The sequence below is a fragment of the Epinephelus lanceolatus genome, chromosome 3 (assembly GCF_041903045.1).
Source record: "Epinephelus lanceolatus isolate andai-2023 chromosome 3, ASM4190304v1, whole genome shotgun sequence".
NCBI classification, from domain to species: Eukaryota; Metazoa; Chordata; class Actinopteri; order Perciformes; family Serranidae; genus Epinephelus; species Epinephelus lanceolatus.
Window position 1 is genome coordinate 20905738 of NC_135736.1, and position 21580 is coordinate 20927317.

Sequence of the window (21580 nt, forward strand, 5' to 3'; positions counted from 1 at the left end):
TCTCCTATACACTGTAGCATCTTTCTTCTCAAGCTGTAATGATTGTTTGATCCAGGGCACTTGTGACAAAATACATTTGGAAAACCTTTCTGGGAGCTACATTTGATTTTATACTTTTTATGAACACACACGGTCTATCTTTGATACACTGGTTTCAAATGACATCGCCACAGGGAAAAAAAGGCATGGATGGGAGTATTTGATTTAACTATAATAAACATTTACACTGGTACATACTGTACATACCCAGTTCTTTTCCCAGCAAATAAGCAACGTGGCCTTTTCTGATGGAAAATCATTACCGAGACAGGTCTGGGGATTGCAACTGCAACAAATCAACAATATATTCATCTTTATAAGTAAGTCTATGGCAGGATAGAAGAACACTATTCTCACAGCCTACACTTCTGCTGAATCCTTTTTTGACACAATTGCACCTTTCTAGTTTAGGTCTCTGCATTGGCTCTGAAGGGTAACTTTGATATTTTTTAACCTGGACTTGTTTCCCATGTTTTTGTGTCTAATGGGAGCAACTTTTTTGAAAAATTGGTCTAGTATTGAGCGAGAGGGCTGCAGCTGCCAGCAGTGAAACAAGCTGTAATGTAATATTAATGGGCAATTTCGCAACTTCCATTTATTCCATGTCATGTTCTTGCTTTTGTCACTGACAGGGTCAGATTGTTATTTTAGGTGCCTGACAACAGTTTGGAAAGGATCCCTACAGAGATAGACTTTTTTTTTGAAGAGTAACATCCTTTTTGTTTAACCAGAAACAGCCCTGAAATTGCCCTTGCCAAACCCACCAGACTCCATTTAAATAAACAGCAATTTTATCACCTTTAAACACACTTCATTCAAAACCAACAAGAACAAAATGAAACTCACCAAAGCCATCTCGGCATCTCTCCAATGTTCCAACAATCTCTAATTCTGGTTTGGTTGAAATAAACCCTTAATTCACCCAGTTAAATCTGAAAACATGCTGCCTCTATACATGCTTAAATTACTGCTTTTTTTAAATGAAGTCTGGTGGGTTGGGTGATAGTGATTTGGGGGCCGTTTCTGGTTAAATAAAAAAAGATTTTAAGTGTTTAAGGGATCCTTTTCATAATGTTGTTCGACACTTGTAACTGTAAAACAATCTGAGCCTGTCAGTGGCAAAATAAACACTTTTAGTCGACGTAAATTGATGGTGCACAAATGCCTATAACATTGCAGCTGGTTTTGTCACTGCTACAGCTGTCTTGCTAAATACTGGACCAGTGTCAAAAACAATGTCACTCAGACACAAAAACATGAGAAAATATGGTCCAGGTTTAAAAAACCGTGTTGCTCTCTTTCAGTCAGCTCACTGATCAGCTTATGGTTCAAACAGAAAGATTTCAAGGCTTGTGTAAAAACACAGTGAGAGAATGTAAGCAGGATTTTGGAAAGTTTATCTTTAACATTAAATCCTCTCATCTTTTACATCTGTACTTCTTTCAAATGCTTTTAAGGATAATAGATAATAAGAATGAGCTGCAACACAAAGACACAGATGGGTTACTGTATATTATGTCATAGCTTTTTCATAAGCTCACCAATTAATACTGTGAAGTCTTCATATTGTATATCTGACAAGAGCTGCTATTTGGTCGTGTTGGACTTTTACAAAGTGCTATCACTAATCACTTTGACGGTTCGGGCAGTCAGGCTTTCCCACCGTATACGCATCATCCTTTTTCCTCCATCATCTGAGACCAAATTTGTAAAAAATCTTCTGACCTTGCGTCTTCAGGATTTGTCCAATTTAAAGGATGCATTATGAATTATGTCCTTGGTGTATCAGTTGTAGGATCTTGAGCTCTGTCGGGGTCCTGGGTCTCGCTCTGCTACCGCTGCATGGTCTGAAGCACTGCAGGGTTCAGTGGCCAGTCCTTCAGGCCTGGACAGTGTGCTGGAGGAGGCTTCAGCTCCAGGGTGCAACACTGCCGCCCCCTGCTGAGTCCCGGGACTGATCTTCTGGTCAGTCAGAGGGCTGGTCAGGCCCAGATTGGACAGGGCATCCAGGGTGCCGTCTGGGTCCACCATCATGTCAATTACTGTCAGATTGGCGCAGAAGAAACATTTGAAATTAGTACTATTGAATTAACACAACTGGATATTTCTTAGTTCACTAAAAATTGAAAAGCTTCACATCCATACCAAGCAGTTGTCTCTCCACTCTCCTCAGGTCTTGAATAATGCTTGAAATCTCCTATTAAGAGAACATTCATTTAAAAAAAGTTAATTGGATGATGTGATTAAGTAAGACAAAGTTCATACACCAAGTAAATCAACTTAATTCATCTCTTCGTTGCTGCAGGACTACGTTTGGAACTGTGCCGTGTGCGCTCAGTGATGCTTTATGAGCCCTGTGACTGTTTGGTGGACAGACATATCTCTTCAGGGGTTCACATGAGGCCAGGGTGGGTTAAAGGCAGGATTTATTACCCTGCCCCCAAGAGAGGCAAAAGTTTTGTGGACTATAACTTTTTCACCAGCAGCAGCTCGTAAGTCTTTTTTCTCCATCAGAACAACAATATTTGGTGAGCTCTGCTCTCCAAAAAGGGAATTTGCAAGGTAATCAAAACTGTGTGTGCAAGACTGAAGTGTCTTGGATTTGATCTCCCAGACAGCTGTAATTCTGTCAGCACTCACTATGATTGCTTCAGTAAGTAATCAGATACTATGAGGTTTGTACAATTATAGAGAGAGCGAAGGAGTGGAAAACTGTAGCATTAATTTCACCCTTTGAAAAGCTAATGGATTACTGACATAAACAGATTCTTAGGGAAAATAAATTCATTACTGTAACCATTTTGCATTGCCTGTCAGTCTCTGCCTTTCTATATCAGCTTATGCCAAACTAATGTCAAGAAGCGAACACTATCCTGATTAAACTTCCATGAAATTAATCTGTCTGATGACTGTATCGAAATGCCTCACAATTACCAGGAACAATGCACTTCTTTACACTTGCAAAAAATATGGTTTAAAAAGGCAGTCAGCACCCTTTGGTGTTCCTTAGTACATTATAGTCAGATATATAATAGTTATAAAGTTATGAGGACAGAATAATCACTCGTTAACATATGCACACCCACACAAGCGCACCTTTACTTTTTTTTAAACCACATAATCTTTCAGGCATCACTTTAAAATAAACAGTGGTTATCACTTTATTCACGTATTATGACGCTGTGGTGAAATCCTTCCCACACATTATGCAACAACATTATAGCCGTGCTAGCAGCTCTGTGGAGTACATCCCCAGTGTTCAACACAAGGAAATGCATATCTTTACATAAGATAAAAACGCTGCAGCAGAGAGGGCAGAAATGTTGAATGTTTAAAGAGAACTGGACACAGTATCGGAGGACTGGCAGTGCGTTGGGCCCATATGAGCAAGCGCACTAGAGACTTCCAACTGCCAAGCTGGCCACTTCCTGTTTAGCGCTATGCTAACTTCATTCGGGATAAAATGACATAATCTTGCGACTCTTCTAGACTTTCGAAATGTTATGGGACCAAATGGATCAAATTCTGTTGGCGAAACAAGTCATTCCACAGCGGTTGTGATACCCAAAGACATTTATCCACGTATTAACAGATGTCTCTTTCACAATGTAAGTCTATAGGAAAAAGTCTTTTTGGCTCCAATGGTGTCACGTCACGGACCCAGAAGTTGTACTGTTTTGCCACAACAAACATTGGCCTCAAAGTCCAGAGCACTTCCTGGGTGCCTGGATTTTCCCCGTCCAGTCTTGTAGAATAAGCACATGGAGCAGTGCAGAGACAAAAACAGGACCATTAATGCATGGCGACAAATTAGTGTGGTGGTCCACTATGCATGCACTATATGTTACACAGTTAGCATGGTACCATTGTTAGCTAGCTAAACATGCCTTCGAACTTTTCACTTAGAAAAAATCTGTACATAGAGCTTTATGACATTCACGTATCTGTTCACTAATTTGTTTTTATGCTCACTTCCTGTGGTACAGTGCGTAAGGTCTGTCCGAAATCCGCCATAGAAGTTCAGTTTAACGTAGGCAACTCAAGGCTAATTCTGGACGGGGAAAAACCCTCCCAAAAAAATAGAATTACCACTTCACAGTTGTATGCCTCTGCGAACCAGTCAAGTTTCTCTTACAGTTTACATACATATACTTTTGGATATAAATGCCATCACGCTTTCATTTTATCCTATTAGACATTTGAAATTTTGTCATAATTACATATGAATTCTTTAGTTATGGCCAAAAACATATTTTGAGAGGTCACAGTGACCTTAACCTTTGATATTTGCCTGACAAATTCTAACCAGTTCATCGCTGAGTCCAAGTGGACATTTGTACCAAATCTGAAGAAACTCCCTAAAGACCTTCTTGAGATATTGTGTTCACGAGAATGCGACAGGTGCAAGGTCACAGTGACTTTGACCTTTGACCACCAGAATCTAATCAGTTCATTGTTGGGTCCAGGTGAACGTTTGTGCCAAATTTGAAGAAATTCCCTTTATGTGTTCTTGAGATATCACGTTCACAAGAGTGGGACAGACAGATGGACGTACGTACGGACAACCCAAAAACACGCCAGAGCAGAGGCATAAAAGAAGGCTGGAGTTTTGCAATCACATAAGAGATCACGGAAGTTCTTAAAGGAATGAATGGACCTCCAGTTGACTCGCATATCTTAACAGAGATATGTGGCAACGTGTCATTAGCAGGCAACATTGACTGGTGCCATAGCATTGTTCCGACCTCTCATTAGTCCGACGTCCCGTTGTTCCGATATGTGATTATCACTGTATTTGTGTACCATAGAGGATCAGCAACGCAACAAAAGTAGGCTACTGGTCGAGATACAAGTGTCATAGAGAGGAGAGAATGAAACACCATAACCTCCTGTTATTAACTCTGGGGTCCGGGATGTGTGGGGAGCTTTCCGCGGTGCTGAACGGCTCCCGGCGGGCGTATTTCTGCCTTGATGGTGCGCCGCGACGGGCTCTGGGTCAGCTGGGAAAGACTTGAGGCGAAGCAGGCTCACGGCTTATGTGTTTGCCACTTTCTTTTTCATTTTAACCCACACCATGATCTTTTCCTGACCCTAACCAAGTGGTTTTTGTGCCTAAACCTAACCAGACCTTAACCACAGGGCATCATGATGATTTCGGAACAACGGGACTTCGGAACAATGGTTTTAATATGGTCGGAACAATGGGCTGTCGGACCAATGGGCTGTCGGAATAATGGGCAGACCCCCATTGACTATGTTCACCATCTTACTTTAGCCTGTTAGCATGCTAACATTTGCTAATTAGCAATAAACACAAAGTACATCTGAGGCTGATGGGAATGTCATTACTTTTGTAATTAGCAATATAATGGACAAAGCACCTGCTGGTCCTGGATGAAAGGTTGAAGGATCGCCAACGTGATTACAATTCAACCTGGGGGGAACATAAACGTCTGAACCAAATTTTATGACAATCTTTCCAATAGAGTAGGCCTATTTCAGTCTGGACAAAAGGTGGACTGACAGACAGTGCCATCTTTAGAGTCATGCTGCTAGTGAGGCTAAAAATACTACTGTCTTGTGTATTTCACGGGCCTTCAGCAGATAAACAGACAAAGTGTGAGAAGTGGACAGGCTCATCACCTTATTGGAGCTCTTGAGCAGCAGGGAGTCGTGCTCCGCCTGCAGTTTGTTCTCAATCTCTTCCCATTTCCGTTCTTTATCCTTGAAGAGGATCCTGGAGGCAAAAATAGACGAAAGTAAAATACATTAACATATTTTTAGTATAGCTCCTGATAGAAGTATTAGTTGACTGTTACAGTGATTTTATTCATCATCTGCAGACTGTAGGAATGAAAAAAGGGACATGTAGCTGGCTGTCAGTGTAAACCTTTGTGATGTGCCACACAGTTTGTGATGCTTGGCCTAGTTCTGACATCAAACATAGACAGGAATCTTTTATATGTTTCTATTTTAACAATACTGTCCTGCATTTATCCATTTCTAAATATAACATTACACCAGATTACAATAACAGCACGTTCCTCCTTCCTGTTTAGTGATGTGACTCTCACCTGATTTTGCAGGTTGTTTTGTCAACAGACTGACGTATCCTTGCTGAGAGCTGAGTCACAGAGGCTAGTAGTAAACTGTCAAGCACCGCCTGGTAGATGATTAAAGAAACACATCGATGTCACTTTTATTTAACAATGGCATACAAATAATGCAGATGGTGGAATTGTAGAGAGAAACTGCAGAAGCTAACACAAACTTTACAGTGCTATTGCTAAGTTTAGGCTAATTCTAGCCACGATGACTTTGCATTTACACATTCATGCATTACACACACATAGTCTGTCTTATTAGCTCAGCCAGTAGCTTTGGGGCCACTAAGAAGCGCAGGTTGTCTGTCCCTGTAGTTGGCATGTAGGGAGCTCCATCTAGTGGCACACTGTGGTACAACTGTACAGTATGTCTAACAACAAACTGCTGCGGAGGTGGAAAATAAAGTTTGTATGACCTACATTTTCAGACTTGTCATGTCAGAGGAGTGTTTACAGGAGTATACACAGTGTTTGTCGTTACTCCTACCTGCAGTAAAGACTATACTATTCTATATTTTGAGAATTTATTTAATATTAACACAGAGACTCACATCATCTCTGTTCCATGTCTGTCGGCGGATGGCACGGGAGCCCTGTCCACCAGAGCCTCGGGGTCGAAGCTCCACAGACTGCCCATTGGTCCCCTCTGCAGAAGGTCCACTTGGGTCCAAGTTGTCATCAAACACACGCTCCTCCAACTAAAACACAATTATAATTTCATACAAAATGGATGTTATTTCTTAAGACCCTACGTTTGGTCAATTTTACATAGTCTGATTTTGTTAAGAATCTGAAGTCTTGGTATTTTGTTACTATCTAAACTAGCAGATAGAAAGAATAATTTCGGATTGTCTATTTGCACAGGAACAGTCACACTGCTGCTTTTTGGCTATTTGCATCCATCCATGATGCACTATTAAAGATCCCATGGCATGCTGTGATTGGCTAGTACTTAGGAAGACATTGGGATTAGGGCAAAGAGGTCATGGTTAGGGTTAATATTTGGCCATCACGGATATTCTCTGAGGTTAAAGTGGTAAATTTGCAGGAGAAAAAAATCACAAATGCACCGCCAGAAAGTCAGGTGACGTAGTATCAAGAGAAACACAGTCCATGGAGTTAGTACGATGTGGTGGATGAATAGGTAAAGTACAGGACATTCACAGGGGACTGTGTGAGTCTGCCTTGACTCTTTATTTTTAGACTCAGTTGACTCATTATTTTCAGTTTATAGGATGCATAAAGCTGCTGAATGCACACTGTGTTTATAAACTCAAGCAGAAAAGCTAAATAGACTGCTGGCCATGGACACCTCGGCGCTAATAGCATCTGCCTAATTATTTTATAATGTGTTGACTACCAGAGCTCCGGGGTCTGTGGCTGCAGGGCTGACTGAGTCGATCTCTCCTGCCACATCATGTATTTCTCTGGCGAGCATGGCTAGGTCTTTGGCTAAGTCCTGGCTTATCCTGATGAACAAACACAAATGTGAAATCACCATCTCATTCATGTTAGAACAATTTATCTTGTTCAAAAACACTGCACAACCCAACACAAGAGTAAATACTGAAAAATAATAACAGCTATGTGCCTCTATGCAGGAGAAGGGTGTCATCATGACTCATCACTGTTCTCAAACTGCACTGAAGTTCCTCTCACCCACGTACCTGGCTATTTCCTCGCTATGTGCCGTCCAGTCTCTCATGTACTCGTCCTGTTCCCTGGAGTGCTGCTTCAGGGCAGATAGGCCTGCAGGGTTAGGAGTTGCTGGGGCTGAACCTCCGAGTTGGGCTACCCGAGTGGCAGGGAACGGCCGTGTGTGGCCCTGCTTGGACATGTGGCGGTTTGAGCCATACTCGTCCTCTGAGGTGGACGCATACTCAACAGGCACGCGGCGCCACCGAGTGCCAGCTAAAATTAGGAAAGAATGGTAGTTAAGTTACAGTGTTTTGAATGTGCTGTGAACACAACAACACAACAACTGAAATGTGACGTCACCATACTGACACTACATACTCTTAAAATGCTGTTTTATCTGGACTTTAGAGAATAGTATGTTTTACAAGCTGGTAATTACAGATTATTTCATAATATTTGGGTAGTAAAGCATCAACTGGAACATGAAAACAACAGAATGTGAGAAAGATGAAAGGAACAAATTACTTACACGCAGGTGTAACATGTCCATAGGAGGAGGTGCCTTTACCCTTGTCAGGCAGCTTGGAGGCGCTGTTCGCCCTAGCTCTGGGTCCAGACACTGAAGTCACATTAGACCCTCTCAGTCCTTGTCTGATGGCATAATCACCAGCAGCACTCCGGGCCCCCAGACCTCTACTCCTTGTCACAGTGGCCTCTGAGTCACTCTGGGCTGATGGGGAGCCCACCCTCGGCCTCCTTGGCTGTGCTAGAGCCTCTATCCTGGACATTCCCCTTTTTGCCATCCCTGTCCTGGATGTGGAACTAGCAGTGGAGGCCTCAGAAGCTACAGACATGCGGTCAAGATCAGCAGGTTCAGTGTCTGAGGAGTCCCCCAGCCTGGCTCGCCTCAGTAGGGACGCCCTGGTGGGCCTGGGCTTGGGCACACTAGTGGTTTTACTTGTTGCAGAGGAGGCTGAGGGCTGGGTGATTTTAGCTCGACTAGACTTGGTGCTAGCTCCCACTGTTGTGCCACCACTCTGGGCTCTGGTGTGTGAGCTTCTAGATTCTTGTGTCGAGGTGGGCTGAGAGTCAGAGAGGAGTGAGTTAGAGTTGACGTCATCATCAGTGAGGTCCAGGGAAGTCCAAGGGCGGCTGGGCTGTGGAGGACCAGATGCCCTGGTCTTGGCCCTCCTGTCCTGGGTCTCTCGGCCCCCAGTCAGACCTTTGCCGGATGAGCACACTACCGTTTTCTCTTTCTGCTGTCCTGCAAGAGTTCGGCGTTTCTGGATTACTTTTCTCGCTCCATCAGCCTGGCTTACTGTGCTGGTCGTGTCCACGTCTGACTCTGGTGACATGGAGCCTTCGATGGACTGACTTGGTGGATCACCTTGGTCTGACACAGTCGTCTCTAAAAAGGCTGCAACGGCCTCTGAGTCTTTTTGCAGTGTGGCGCTGTCAATGCCAGTCTCCTTACTCTGAGTTCTGCCTGTGAGCCCATCAATACGAGGTATGAGCTCAATGGGCACGTTGGCGCTTGGTTTCTCCACAGTAAAACTCTCCTGCCTCAACAATGGTTTCCCACTACTCTCCCTAGCCTTCTCCTCTTCCTTTTTCCTCCTCCGTGACTCCTCCATTCTTTTCTCCCCACTCGTCAGTGGACGAGGGGGGAGCTTGGCCAACACACCTGACTGGCCTGATCTTCCACCAGCACTGTCCTGCGACTTGGCTGGTGAGGAGCGACTGGGGCTACCCCCATGACTGCCCACACCTCCACTGCCATGCCGAGTCTTTCCTCTGACCATCTTCTCCTCCTGGCTCTCTTTCTCCTGTAGCTCTGTGTCCTGTTTCTCCCCCATATCCGCACGCAGGCCTGCGCCTGGGGTTCTCCTTCCAAGAGTGAGCTCTTCACCAGGCAGCTGGGGCAGGGTTCTTCTCTTACGCTCTGTGTAGCCAGACGAGGCAAATGAGGCTGAATGGCTGGATTCACTTATTTCAGCTAAAAGGAGAGGGAAACATATTATTAGTGATGTGGGTCCTCAGATTAATAGGTATTACATGTCAGTGGGGTTGTTATGCTCATAGAACTAATGCACTGGCTCTGCGGTTTCCATTCAGTCATTCTCTTTCTACCAGATGGACCATATGTTTGTGTTTTTCATATTTAAATGAATTGTTCTCACAGAGGTGGCCAAAGACAAGTTCACTGTTTTGAATTGAAGGAGTATAGTGAGTATTGAGTATCTTGAGGTGAGAGTTCAAGAGACGCCTTTGAAAATGTCCATTCCAGTTTTCCCCTCAACAAACTTTGGTCTACGTTTGAAATGTTATCTTGCCCAATCCCCAATGAGCTATGCCGATGTAGTTGGTACCAATGGACGCCTTAGGTTTAAAAATGAACACGCGACAGCCTCTAAAAGACAATAATGACTCCCTTAAAATGTTTTTGCCAGGGTGGGGGCAGTGTGGGGGCCAGCGAATGAACCAAGCAGCAACCTTCTCAGCTGAAAAATGTGGCCAACACTTAAGTCCCAAAAACTGTAGTTCCTCGAATGGCCACTTGAGGCCGACTCCAGGAGTTTGTCAATCTACTTTACAGATCCTTATAGATCCACCCCTCACTCATCCACAGCTTCACCCTCCTTCCTAAATATGGTCACTTCTGACTCAAAAACCAAGATGGCGATGGCTTAAATGCCAAGCTCAAGGCTTCAGAAGAGGAACCCACAAACCAGTGGATGATGCCATGGTGGCTACTTCCATTATTTTTACAGTCTATGAATTGTACCAGGGATGCCATGGCCCCCCCGGCCCCCCGTTAAGGATGCCACTGTTGCCAGGCAGTTTGTCATTTTGAGCCAGCTTCAAATGAGCTGATGAACCAAACATTTTGTGTCTGTTCTTGTCAGATTGTACAGAAGTACCTCTGTCCTCTGTGACCATGACGTGACTCTCCCCTCCTGATCCCTCAGGGTCTGTTCTAATGTGACTGGCAGCCAGAGTAGCCCACTGCGAGACCCAGCGAGGACCACCCACCATCAGTTCCTCTGATAGTACCTGAACAAAGACAGCGTGAAAGATACAAGAGAAAAATGATGGTAAATTATAGGGTTTAGACAACTTTTTGGCTTGAACTCAAAAGCTCTGTTTTTTGCACCTCTGTCTCCATGCGTCCAGGCTTTCCTCTGTCTCCTGTACCAGACCTCTGGGAGGTGAGCCTCTCTCTTTGGTCAACACCTCCCAGCCTGGACACACACACACCCTCCTGCTCATCCACACCAAACACCTGCAGAAGTGAACAAGCATACACATATATGTATACAACTGTTTGTTTTATGAATTAATCAAAAGCCAGCTAATGATAGAAAATGGGCTAAATCCTCACTTTCTTCTTCCCCACCTTGTCGATCATTTTCCTCGCTTCTTCCTCCTCGTGATCTCCATTCTCCAGTTCAATGGTATAGGTTCCCCTGTCGCTATAATCATCTCCGTGGTGATAGCACTCATCACGGCTGCTCTGCTGATGCGGTGCCGAGCCACGTCGCCTTTCTACAAATCCGCTCGCCACTTTGGAAGTGGAAGACTTGCGACGGCGAGCAGGACTGTCCTCCTCTGCAAAGAGCCCCTCTGGCACGTTAGCGCGACCCTCTCTGATCTTCATCCCTGCACCGCCCCAAAGCCCCCATGAGCGTTCCTCCATTGCTGTGGCCCTGCGCTGCTCTCCAAGTGCGTTCTCAGAGTCGCTCTGAGTGCCGTCCTCATGTTTACTACCTGGTGTGGGAGGGGTGAAGAAGAAGGTAGGGGTTTAGAACGTAAAAAAGAGACGAGGAGGGTTAAAGAAAGCACAAATCTTATGATAAGCGCAGACACATGTGCTGCACAAATGGCTGCAGAAATGGATGTACATTCAAACCTTTAAGACTTTTCAGTTGCACAGGCACATCACTCTTCACACTCTCCCCATCATCCTCTGCAACAGCATCTTTGAGAGCCAATGGCAGCTCATTCTGGGCCAGCCAGTCGGCAACTTTGACCTCCGCAGCTACCATAGCTGTCTGAAGTGGACTCAGCTCCTCCCCGACAGCCCTTTTAGGACGCGGCCTGGTCTCTGGTCCTACTTTCGCTACTCGATCTTTGACGGTCACTTTACCAGATGCCCCAGGGTCAAACTCAATGGTGAAGGAGGCGTGGCCATGGACGGGCTCTGCAGCCGAAGAAGCAGCAGCCTCTTGTTCTCGTGAGGGGGCTTCACCACTCACTTTACCTGCTGAGTGATTATCCTTGGTTGGGATCTCGAAGTAGCTAGGCTCCTGATTGGAAGCTGTTTGCGGGGCCGACTTTGGGACCTCAGTACTTTTCTTGGTGTCTGCCAGAGTTAAAGCAAACATATGTATTTAGCACCACTAAGTCCACTAAATGTAAAGGAAGGAGCACAATATTCATCATGGCTGAGCATATTTACAGCTGCGAAAGTGAGACATTACATTGATTACTGCCTCGTTTATATCACGATCGCATAAAGAAGGATTTTTTTTTTTACCAGTTTCAGCTTTTTCGCGCTTCCGATCTGAGCTCCTCTCCTCAGGCCTCCCAGGTTGCTGGTCATCAGCGTCTCCATCTCCCCACCAGGCAGGCTGTCCATAGAGGGGGGTGATTCTGTGCAGCACTGCTACGTCCCCTGGCAAAAACAACCCGTCTGGTCATGTTAGTCTTACATGAGAATGACACAGCTGCCTTTACAAAAACTAAAACAAGCATTTATAGGGACTATATAAACAATACTGGTTTCTAATACATGATAATACACTATAATGCAGATGTAAGCACATATGTCTAGTGTTTATTAATGCATTTATATGACTTCAGGGTCAGAAATTTGTAAAACATGCCCATCACAATTCTCCAGAACCCAAGATGAGCTCTTAAAGGTCCAGTGAGTAGGATTTATTGGGATGTATTAACAGAAATGGAATATAATATAAGTATGTTTCATTATAGAATGAGCCGTCTATATCTACATAAGGAGTGGTTCCTTGTCTGACGAGACGCCATGTTGTGCCACCTTGTTTCTAAAGTAGCTCAGAACTGACAAACCAAACACTGGCTCCACATAGAGCCATTTGCATTTTTGCATCGGCCATCCTAGTCAGCAGCCCCTCCACGGTGAGCAGTATTGGAAAAAGAGTGATTTTTCTTAACATGAAACTGCTTTATTTTGTATTTCAATCACCTGGTCCGTTTGTTTTGGAGAGGACGAGATCTATGCGGATAATTCAGCTCCCAGTTAAAACCCCCTGAATGTCTGGAACTTAAGTTTTCAGATAAGAAAGTTAAGCACACATTAGCAGGTGCTAGGCAAACTGCCTATCTCCAACATGCTAAACAACGTCAGAGAAACACTGATTTGTAACGTGAAACTACTTTATTCAGTGTTTTCAGTGGTTTTAATCACGTAGTCTGTTTGTTTTGGAGAGGAGGAGACCTCTGCGGATAATGCAGTCCTCTCCGCTAGAGGCCATGAAGTCCACCTAAATCTTACACACTGGACCTTTGCAGCTGCTTTCGTTGTTTGATCAACAGACCAAAACCAAAAATATTCATTTCACAAAGACATAAAACAGAGAAAAAATAATTATTTAATTGAGAAGCAAGAACCAGCTCAAATTTGGCTTTTTTGATTTATTAATTACTCAAAATAGTTGACAAATAAATGAATTAACTGGCCTGTTTTTAGCACTCTAATGCTTTTAAACCTACCTGACCATCAACAGGTTACCCTAGGACTAAATTTATGGAAGTATCATCTGAAGACTGAGATCTGTGTCATTATTGCAACCTGCATCCTCTGAGATTCTAACCTGTCGCTTTATCCTCCACCCTGCTGGTTTCGGGGGGCTTGGCGGCGGCCCCTCCACATGCTGGTGCTGCCTCAGACGGTTTCACCTCAGATTTAGACGATTCAGCCTCTGGAGGTTTCTTCTGGCTCAGCTGCAGCTGGCTGCTGAACTTCTCATGCTGACAGACGGGACAAGCAGGGGAGTTTAAGGAGATGCAGGCAAAAACATGGTTATGCTGTTAAATCTATAGAGGCAGCCAGATTTTGTTCACTATACATTTTCTTTCTTTCTTGGTCAAAGTGCATAATTCAGGAAACATTTTGAATATTACTGAGGAACTTTCATCTTTCCTCATTAAGATGAAACCCTATCCTTTCTACAGCTGCCAGGCAGTTTGCTGTGATGAAACAGCAGATTCATCAATCTTGAAAAGTAGTATTTTGCCCAGTTCAGCAGAACTCTTTGCTGCCTTTCACTAATCCACCTCTCTCAGGTTATTTTATATACCAATGTAAAAATCCAAGAGCTTTGTGGCTGTACTCTTTTGAGCAGGCGTATTCACTCTGTCCGCTAACACGTGAACATGCACAGGGTGCTGCTAACCTTTAGGGCCTCCTCTGGAATATGTAGCTCTCCTCGAACCACGGTGAACAGGTTGGTATGTGAGGCAGGTTAAGGTAAAAGACGATGAGCTCTTTGCAGGGGTGAGAAACATGCACTGATAGCCTCATCTATTATGCAGCAGGCAGAGTGCAATGAGCATTCACAGCTATTCAGGAACAGATAAAGTTACAGTGTTGTCCGTGTGCACTGACCTTGTGCTGTGTGTCACAGGGTTTGACAGACACACAGGACCATATTCAAAAGGATATCATATCCAAACCTCAATTTGTCATCAATTTTCAGCGTGACGTAGATTTGCTCCTGTATCCTCACATCGTTGACAAATGTCTGCAAACCAAAACAGAGAGTGAGAAAGAACAACAGGGTTAGGATTATGGCTGGGTTCTGAATCTAAGCAGTGTTTGTGTAATGACTGAATTGTGTCTGTAACACCTACTACTGATGACAACCACTTACCTAAAGTTTGGACTGGATGATTGGTCAGAATCCTTGTCAAGTTAACCTTTTCTTGAAATACGTATTTACTGGTTTAATTCATAATTTTGTTATCTTTACACTGTGTTTTGGCTCAAGTCTTGTCTGTCTGTGTTGTGACAGTGTTATCCACGCACATGTCGAGCTTGTTTGACATTTTTTTTGTAACTTGGAAAAGAGTTTTGTAGAAAAACATCAGTCTCACCACAGTCTAATTGATTAAAACTCATATTGGCAGCAGTACTGAAAACAATAACCTCTATCAATATACTCTTGAGCCGCGGTATCAAACATATGGCCCCTGCGCCAGAACCAGCCCATCAAAGCGTCCACTGAATGACTTTGCACACCTAACACTGATTAACACTACGAGCCACAAGTTACATTATTGCAGTTGTTAAAGTATTGCTTAAGTAAGCATTTGTGTCTGCAACTTGCCACAAAGCACCTCAACTGAACATCATCTAAAGTTCGTCTATGCTCAAAAAACAAAACAAAACAAAACAAAACAAAACAAAAAAAAAAACGCTAAAATAAATTGAGGACAGCTCAACTTTGATGTGCTGCACATGACGCCTGTCCGCAGTGACATGTGTCAGGCATCAGTTTCAAGCTTCATGTCACCTGCTTCCATTTAAAATGACTTGTAGCCTGTTATAGTGTGAACACAGGATAAGAGGTGCCAGGTTTCAGGGGCATGTTAAAAAAATACAGAATACAGATCTCTGAACTGACAAAACAGTGAATACTTACTGTGGTCATGTTTAAAGATAATGAATACTGTGCCAAACATTGTCATCAGCAGCTTCAGTGCAGTCTGTAGCAGTCTTCTTAAATCAATAATGGAGACACCCTATTGTTAAGGCACTGCCAAAATTTTTGATTTGTGAATGGTCTGAATGGTGACAGGGGATAACTTAAGCTGCTTCTTTAATAGCTACCTCTTTAGTTCTGTGTGGTGATGGCAGCATTCCACAGGAGTGGAAATGTACGGAAAAACGCACATGTAATGACAGCGAGTGGTCGACTGACTGAATGTGGAAAAACTGAGACATATTGTTGACACTGCACTTTTTTTCTAAAGTATTCATCATCTGATTTGTACATGGATGCATGTTTTACGTCTTTAAACTAAAAGAAAGGAAAACTGTAATTACTGTCTTGTGGTTTTATGCCTCTACGAACCCGTCAAGTAGCAGTTACAGTTTACATCCCTGTCTGTCCTGACTCATATGTAGCCATGACAGTTGTAAGTAATTCAGATATGGATGTTGGTGCAAACAAGCTACATATTCTAAAACATGGATGCTTCACACACATTTTCAAATCAGCAACACATAAGATCTCTAAAATCAGTTTCAAGGTGGAAACCCAAGATAAATGTCACCAAATTGTTGTCTGACCAAATGTCTCCCATTTTGTTCCTGAGATATGACACTGAATTATGTCCAGAAAAGTGTTTTATGCAGAACATTATGATGCCACAATGAAGTTAACCTTTGACCTTTTGGATATAAAATGTCATCATTTTATCCGATTAGACATTTGTGTGAAAATTTGTTATAATTAGTGTGAATTGTTGAATTATGGGCAAAAATATATTTGTGAGGTCACAGTGACTTTGACCTTTGACCTTTTACCACCAAAATCCAATCAGTTTATCGCTGAGTCCAAGTGGATGTTTGTGCCAAATTTGAAGAAATTCCCTCAAAGCGTTCTTGAGATATCGCATCCCTGAGAATGGGAGGAACAACCCCAAGAAAAACAAAAAAGCATAATGCCTATGGAAACAGCTATTTCGGGCGCGGAGGCATAAATATTCGGACGTGTTATTATTCATAGGATATTATGCAATTGTTTTACTGGTCTGGCCCACTTGAGATCAAATTGGGCTGTATGTGGTCGATAAAGTAAAATGAGTTTGACAATCCTGAGACAGAGGATAGCTTAGCGCAGATGCTGAATCATGAACTTCAGCAAAAATGTAAAGATCCCCTCTGACAATGTGTTCAGATGTATGAAAATACCCTGCTTTAAATAATCATTTGCTTGGAATATGTCACTGAAACGTCCATTCTCAGGATCCCTTCTGTGCGGAGTTTGCATGTTCTCCCCGTGTCAACATGGGTTTTCTCTGAGTACTCCGGCTTCCTCCCACAGTCCAAAGACATACAGGTTAATTGGTGACTCTAAATTGTCCGTAGGTGTGAATGTGAGTGTGAATGGTTGTCTGTCTCTATGTGTCAGCCCTGTGATAGTCTGGTGACCTGTCCAGGGTGTACCCCGCCTCTCGCCCAATGTCAGCTGGGATAGGCTCCAGGATAAGTGACTGAATGACTGAATTGGCTCCAAACTAATTGTGATGTCCCAAATCACACACGTGTTAAAGGGAGAATTAAGGAGAGAGCGGGGACACTTTCCCCTCAGATCAATGTGAAAACAGCCTTCTAATGTCATTCATTCATTCATTCATTTATTTTCCATAACCACTTACATGTATCCTGTTGGGGGTCGCGGGGGGCTGGAGCCTATCCCAGCTGACACTGGGCGAGAGGCGAGGCACACCCTGGACAGGTCGCCAGACTATCACAGGGCTGACACATAGAGACAGACAACCATTCACACTCACATTCACACCTACAGGCAATTTAGAGTCACCAATTAACCTGCATGTCTTTGGACTGTGGGAGGAAGCCGGAGTAGGAAGGGCTCCCCCACCCTGGGTTTAATCCAGTAACCCTCATGCTGTGAAGAGTCACCACTAACCACTACGTTACAAATTAATGACACACTGTATGAAGACTCAGATTGTAATACAGTTTGTCTCTTATTATTTCAGGGGTTGTTCCTTTGCTCAGCAGTCAGTACATGAGGCTGTTAAAACACAGAGTAGTGGATAAATATAACGCTCACCCCATTTAAGCTGCCCAGATCCTTCACTTTATGTTCGTCTGTATTCGGCTCATAGTTGATGACAGCGTGCTGCTTGTCCACACTGCGGGACTAAACACACACAAAATCCAGTCAATCAATGTAATCCACGCTAATCTCAGTGCTTTAGATAATAATCCATCCCAGATTAAAACATGACAGCTCAGAGCTTGTGTCTGGAGACCTACTGTACCTGCAGCATGAGCTCACAGTCGTCCCTCCCCACGAAGATCATCTCCCTGGGGAGACGATGACGCGTCCCCCCGCCGCTCACCAGGAACCAGGAAGTCAGACTCATCTCTGCCTCGCTAGCTCACCTCTGACCCTTAATGCATCCTGCTGAGAACGGGAACAGTGTTAGCCTTCAGTTATCCATCTATGGGTCTATTCATGGGCCATGAGCCGAGATCATACGGCGCTAACAGGCGTGAATGAGGCACGCTGCTTCATACAGCTAACACATACACATCAAACATCTGTGCATGTGGGTATGTGTCATATGCAGAGTAGCTATTTCAGGTATCGCCCATGGGCACAGACATGCAAAAGGACCCATCACCTCTCCTACATAGGAGCAAGACACAGACTTTGTGAAGGTTTTGCATCTGTTTGTGGTCGTTATGCATCTTCTATGCTCTGTGCGTTTGTGGTCAGTTTGTGTCGGTTTGGGTTATTTTGTGTCTCTTAGGGATCAATTTGTGTGTTAGTGAGGTAATTGTGTGTCTTTTTTGGTGTTTTCCTGTCTCCTTGTGGTCATTTTGAGTCTCTTCCTGGTCAGTATATGTTAATTTCAGTGACATTTTGCGGGTAAAGGCCTGGGAGGACCCTGACACTTTGGGACCCTGAGCTTGCACCAGTAGGCCCATTCAGTAATCCATCCATGGTATCACCCGAGGACCCTGACATGCCTGTCTCTCCCTGTAATGCACTGAATATGAAAGAAGATCTATAAGTGTAAAAAGCGACTACAGATTACAGGCATCCTACTACACTCAAGAATTAAAATACTCGCTAACATGGAGCTGTTTCTACAAAGAGAAGGAGGAAGTGAGGATGACGTGGGGTTAGTTCAGACACAGGCATTCAGAAAGATCAAGATAATGATGCATGTACATTAGGACAGCTAATTTAATTTGATGCTTTGCAGAACACAGGCCAGAGAGAAGCAGGAAGTCAGGGAAACAGACAGACCATAAAAAGAGCAATGATGTTTTTCCTTGTAAACCCTCATCTCTGCTTCCCATGATGCTCTCATATGATTCCCATGCAGCTCTCAGACTTCCCATGCACATGAAGCAGCACAACAGCTCTTTTCACTGAGACAAACAGCCGGTCCTTCCTCTGCAGGCGCACCATCAGCTCACAGGGCCTTGCTGACTCACGCTCAGAAGAATCCATAGGTGAGTTGTTGGGATTTAATTACGCACACTTTGTCATATCTGGGGCTTTTTTGTGTGCATCAACTCGATCCCAGTGGGACCTGCCAGCCCCCCTCTCTCTTTCCTCTCTTGCTACGGAGCAATAGACGGGTTAACCCTCACAGTGGCCTGACTCTTAGTGGCCCAGATTTCCCTTTGAGACGCTTGACCACACACGGCTCCATCCACTCTCTGCTGTAAATCTCCCCTGCAAATGACAACACGTCAAGTGTGCATGCAACGATGGGTCCTGGTCAGCCAATGACAGAGCTCGCTGCAAATTAGCCCAGTTAGGCCGTGTGTCTGAGTCCGGCGTTTGTCATGGAGACATTTGATATCGACACCACGCTACAGAGGAATATCCCCTTTAAATAACCCAATGCTTTATAAAGATCACGCGCATGATGAATAAATAAATGCATAGCCACGGTGTGTCTGCAATGACTGTTTATTCCCGACGTGTCATGTGAAGCCTATTGATCCTAAACGTTTAGAAGATCCCTTCTTATTCCCTCGCGCTCTTTGAGCCAAATGAAGGCTAATTCAGACAGATTTACGATAACAGTTATCACGTGTTATTGTAAATCAGGTTAGTGAGGCTGTTCGCTGCTGTGCTGCCAAGGCTCTCCCCCGTTATGGACGACATATAGGTTTGTCGCACAAACACAGCGATGCTGGTTTCACCCACTCCATCCTCGGTGCTGAGGCAGCAGCAGGAGACAACAGAGTCTGTCTGACACAGGAACAATCAGAGGAACACAGATGTCACTCACCAGGAGCTCTGCTGGACGATCAGCATCCGATATGTGGAGGATTATGGACAGCGGTACTGCTGCTACTCCTCCAGACCCGCCGCCCTGCCCTGCTCCTTCAGCATCACTGTGTCTTGGCCTCAAGGTGGCGCTGTGTGCTCATATAGAGGGAGCACAGGAGGTTATGTAATACTGACAGCAAACCGTGAGTGGCCTTTATTAGATGGGTAATTCTGGATTATACATATATAATATTATTATAGAAGCTGTACATATAAAGAGAAATAAATAAAATAAAAAAATAACAAAATAAAAATGTGTGTGTGTGTGTGTGTGTGTGTGTATACATATATATATATATATATATATATATATATATAAAGACAAATAATGAAATAATTAAGTAAATAAAAATGTGCATATATCTTCTATCTATATATTTATCTATCTATCTATATAGAAGAAAAATAATTAAAAGAATAAATAAAATAAAAATGTGGATATCTAAACAGAAATAAATAAAAAATAAATATCAAAATAAATATATATATATATATGTATATATGTATATAAGACAAATAATGAAATAATTAATTAGTAGTAGTAAATAAAAATGTATATATATGAAGAAAAATAAATAAAAGAATAAATAACAAAATAAAACTGTGGATATATATAAAGTATTTTTAAAGTAAATATGAAAAAGCAATAGTGTTAAATATAACATATGGGTTTTATTTATTCATTTATTTATTTTTCAGAAATTTTGGTTTTAAGTATTATTTGAATTATAAAGTAGCCAAACTGAGTAGCTGTTTTATTGTATTAATATTCTTCTTCGTTTTTAAAATTATAGCTCAGCCCAATGCTCTGTGAAATCATTCAATGTGTGCTTGAGCACTTGAGTCATTATTTCTATTTGGAGCCAGTCTCCAATTTAAGCAGTAGATGGCGCCAAATGTTTGAACTACGATGTGGGAGAGGGCTCACATACAGTTGTTGAGTGTGATCAGTTTTTAAGTTTTCATGGCACCAATAGAATTACTAAAAGGCACACTTAATATAATCAGACTATGGAATCATAGCAGTGCCATAAAAAAGATCATATCTGTAACAGAATAGGAAAATAGATGTGAAAATATAAAGAGGAATAAGAAAAAATCAGTAAATTAAAAAATGTGGATATGTCATGATAAATAAATAAAATAATAACTAACTAAATAAGAATGTGTGTATATATATATATACATATATAAAAACAAATAATGCAATTATATATATATATATATATATATATATATATATATATATATATATATATATATATATATAAAGAAAAATAAATAAAAGAGTAAATAATTAAATAAAAAGGTGTATATATAAAGAGAAATAAATAAATAAATAAAAGAATAAAACACAATATATATATATATATATATATATATATATATATATATATATATATATACATATACATATAAAGACAAATAATAAAATAATAAAAAAATTATATATATATATAAAGAAAAATAAATAAAAGAGTAAATAAGTAAATAAAAAGGTGTATATATAAAGAGAACTAAATAAATGAATAAATAACAAAATAAAAATGTAAATATTTATAGAGAAATAAATAAAAGAATAAACAAGTAAATAAAAATATGTGTGTATGTATATATATATATATATATATATATATATATATATATATATGTACATATGTATGTATATATAAATGCAATAAGAGAAAGATTATGTTATGTCTT

General features: G+C 42.3%; 1 protein-coding gene across 3 annotated transcripts; it reads right to left on the reverse strand.

The window, feature by feature from the left end:
• Window positions 1-1017: 1017 nt before the first annotated feature.
• cep170ab (centrosomal protein 170Ab) lies at window positions 1018-19946 on the reverse strand. Of its 3 annotated transcripts, none has more exons than XM_078166117.1 (19): window positions 19836-19946; window positions 17838-17983; window positions 17627-17716; window positions 14485-14566; window positions 14219-14274; window positions 13637-13793; window positions 12319-12456; window positions 11692-12144; window positions 11179-11549; window positions 10936-11064; window positions 10703-10835; window positions 8311-9777; window positions 7811-8054; window positions 7504-7612; window positions 6695-6841; window positions 6114-6202; window positions 5683-5776; window positions 2185-2236; window positions 1018-2081 (listed from the first exon to the last, which is right to left on the reverse strand). In XM_078166117.1, the coding sequence occupies exons 2-19, from the start codon at window positions 17940-17942 to the stop codon at window positions 1825-1827; spliced, it is 4173 nt and encodes a 1390-aa protein (XP_078022243.1). In that variant the 5' UTR covers window positions 17943-17983; window positions 19836-19946; the 3' UTR covers window positions 1018-1824. The 3 variants fall into 3 exon arrangements, with proteins under 3 accessions (XP_078022243.1, XP_078022241.1, XP_078022242.1); XM_078166115.1 differs by having other exon boundaries at window positions 11164-11549; XM_078166116.1 differs by having other exon boundaries at window positions 11164-11549; window positions 17838-17980; window positions 19836-19934.
• Between the last annotated feature and the right edge of the window lie 1634 nt (window positions 19947-21580).

Coding starts and splice junctions, on each gene's coding strand:
- cep170ab (XM_078166115.1), bottom strand. CDS start 17,942: ATGAGTCTGACTTCCTGGTTCCTGGTGAGCGGCGGGGGGACGCGTCAT. Junction 17,717..17,837: donor ACTGTGAGCTCATGCTGCAG/GTACAGTAGGTC, acceptor GTGTGTGTTTAG/TCCCGCAGTGTGGACAAGCA. Junction 9,778..10,702: donor CATGGTCACAGAGGACAGAG/GTACTTCTGTAC, acceptor CTCTCCTTTTAG/CTGAAATAAGTGAATCCAGC.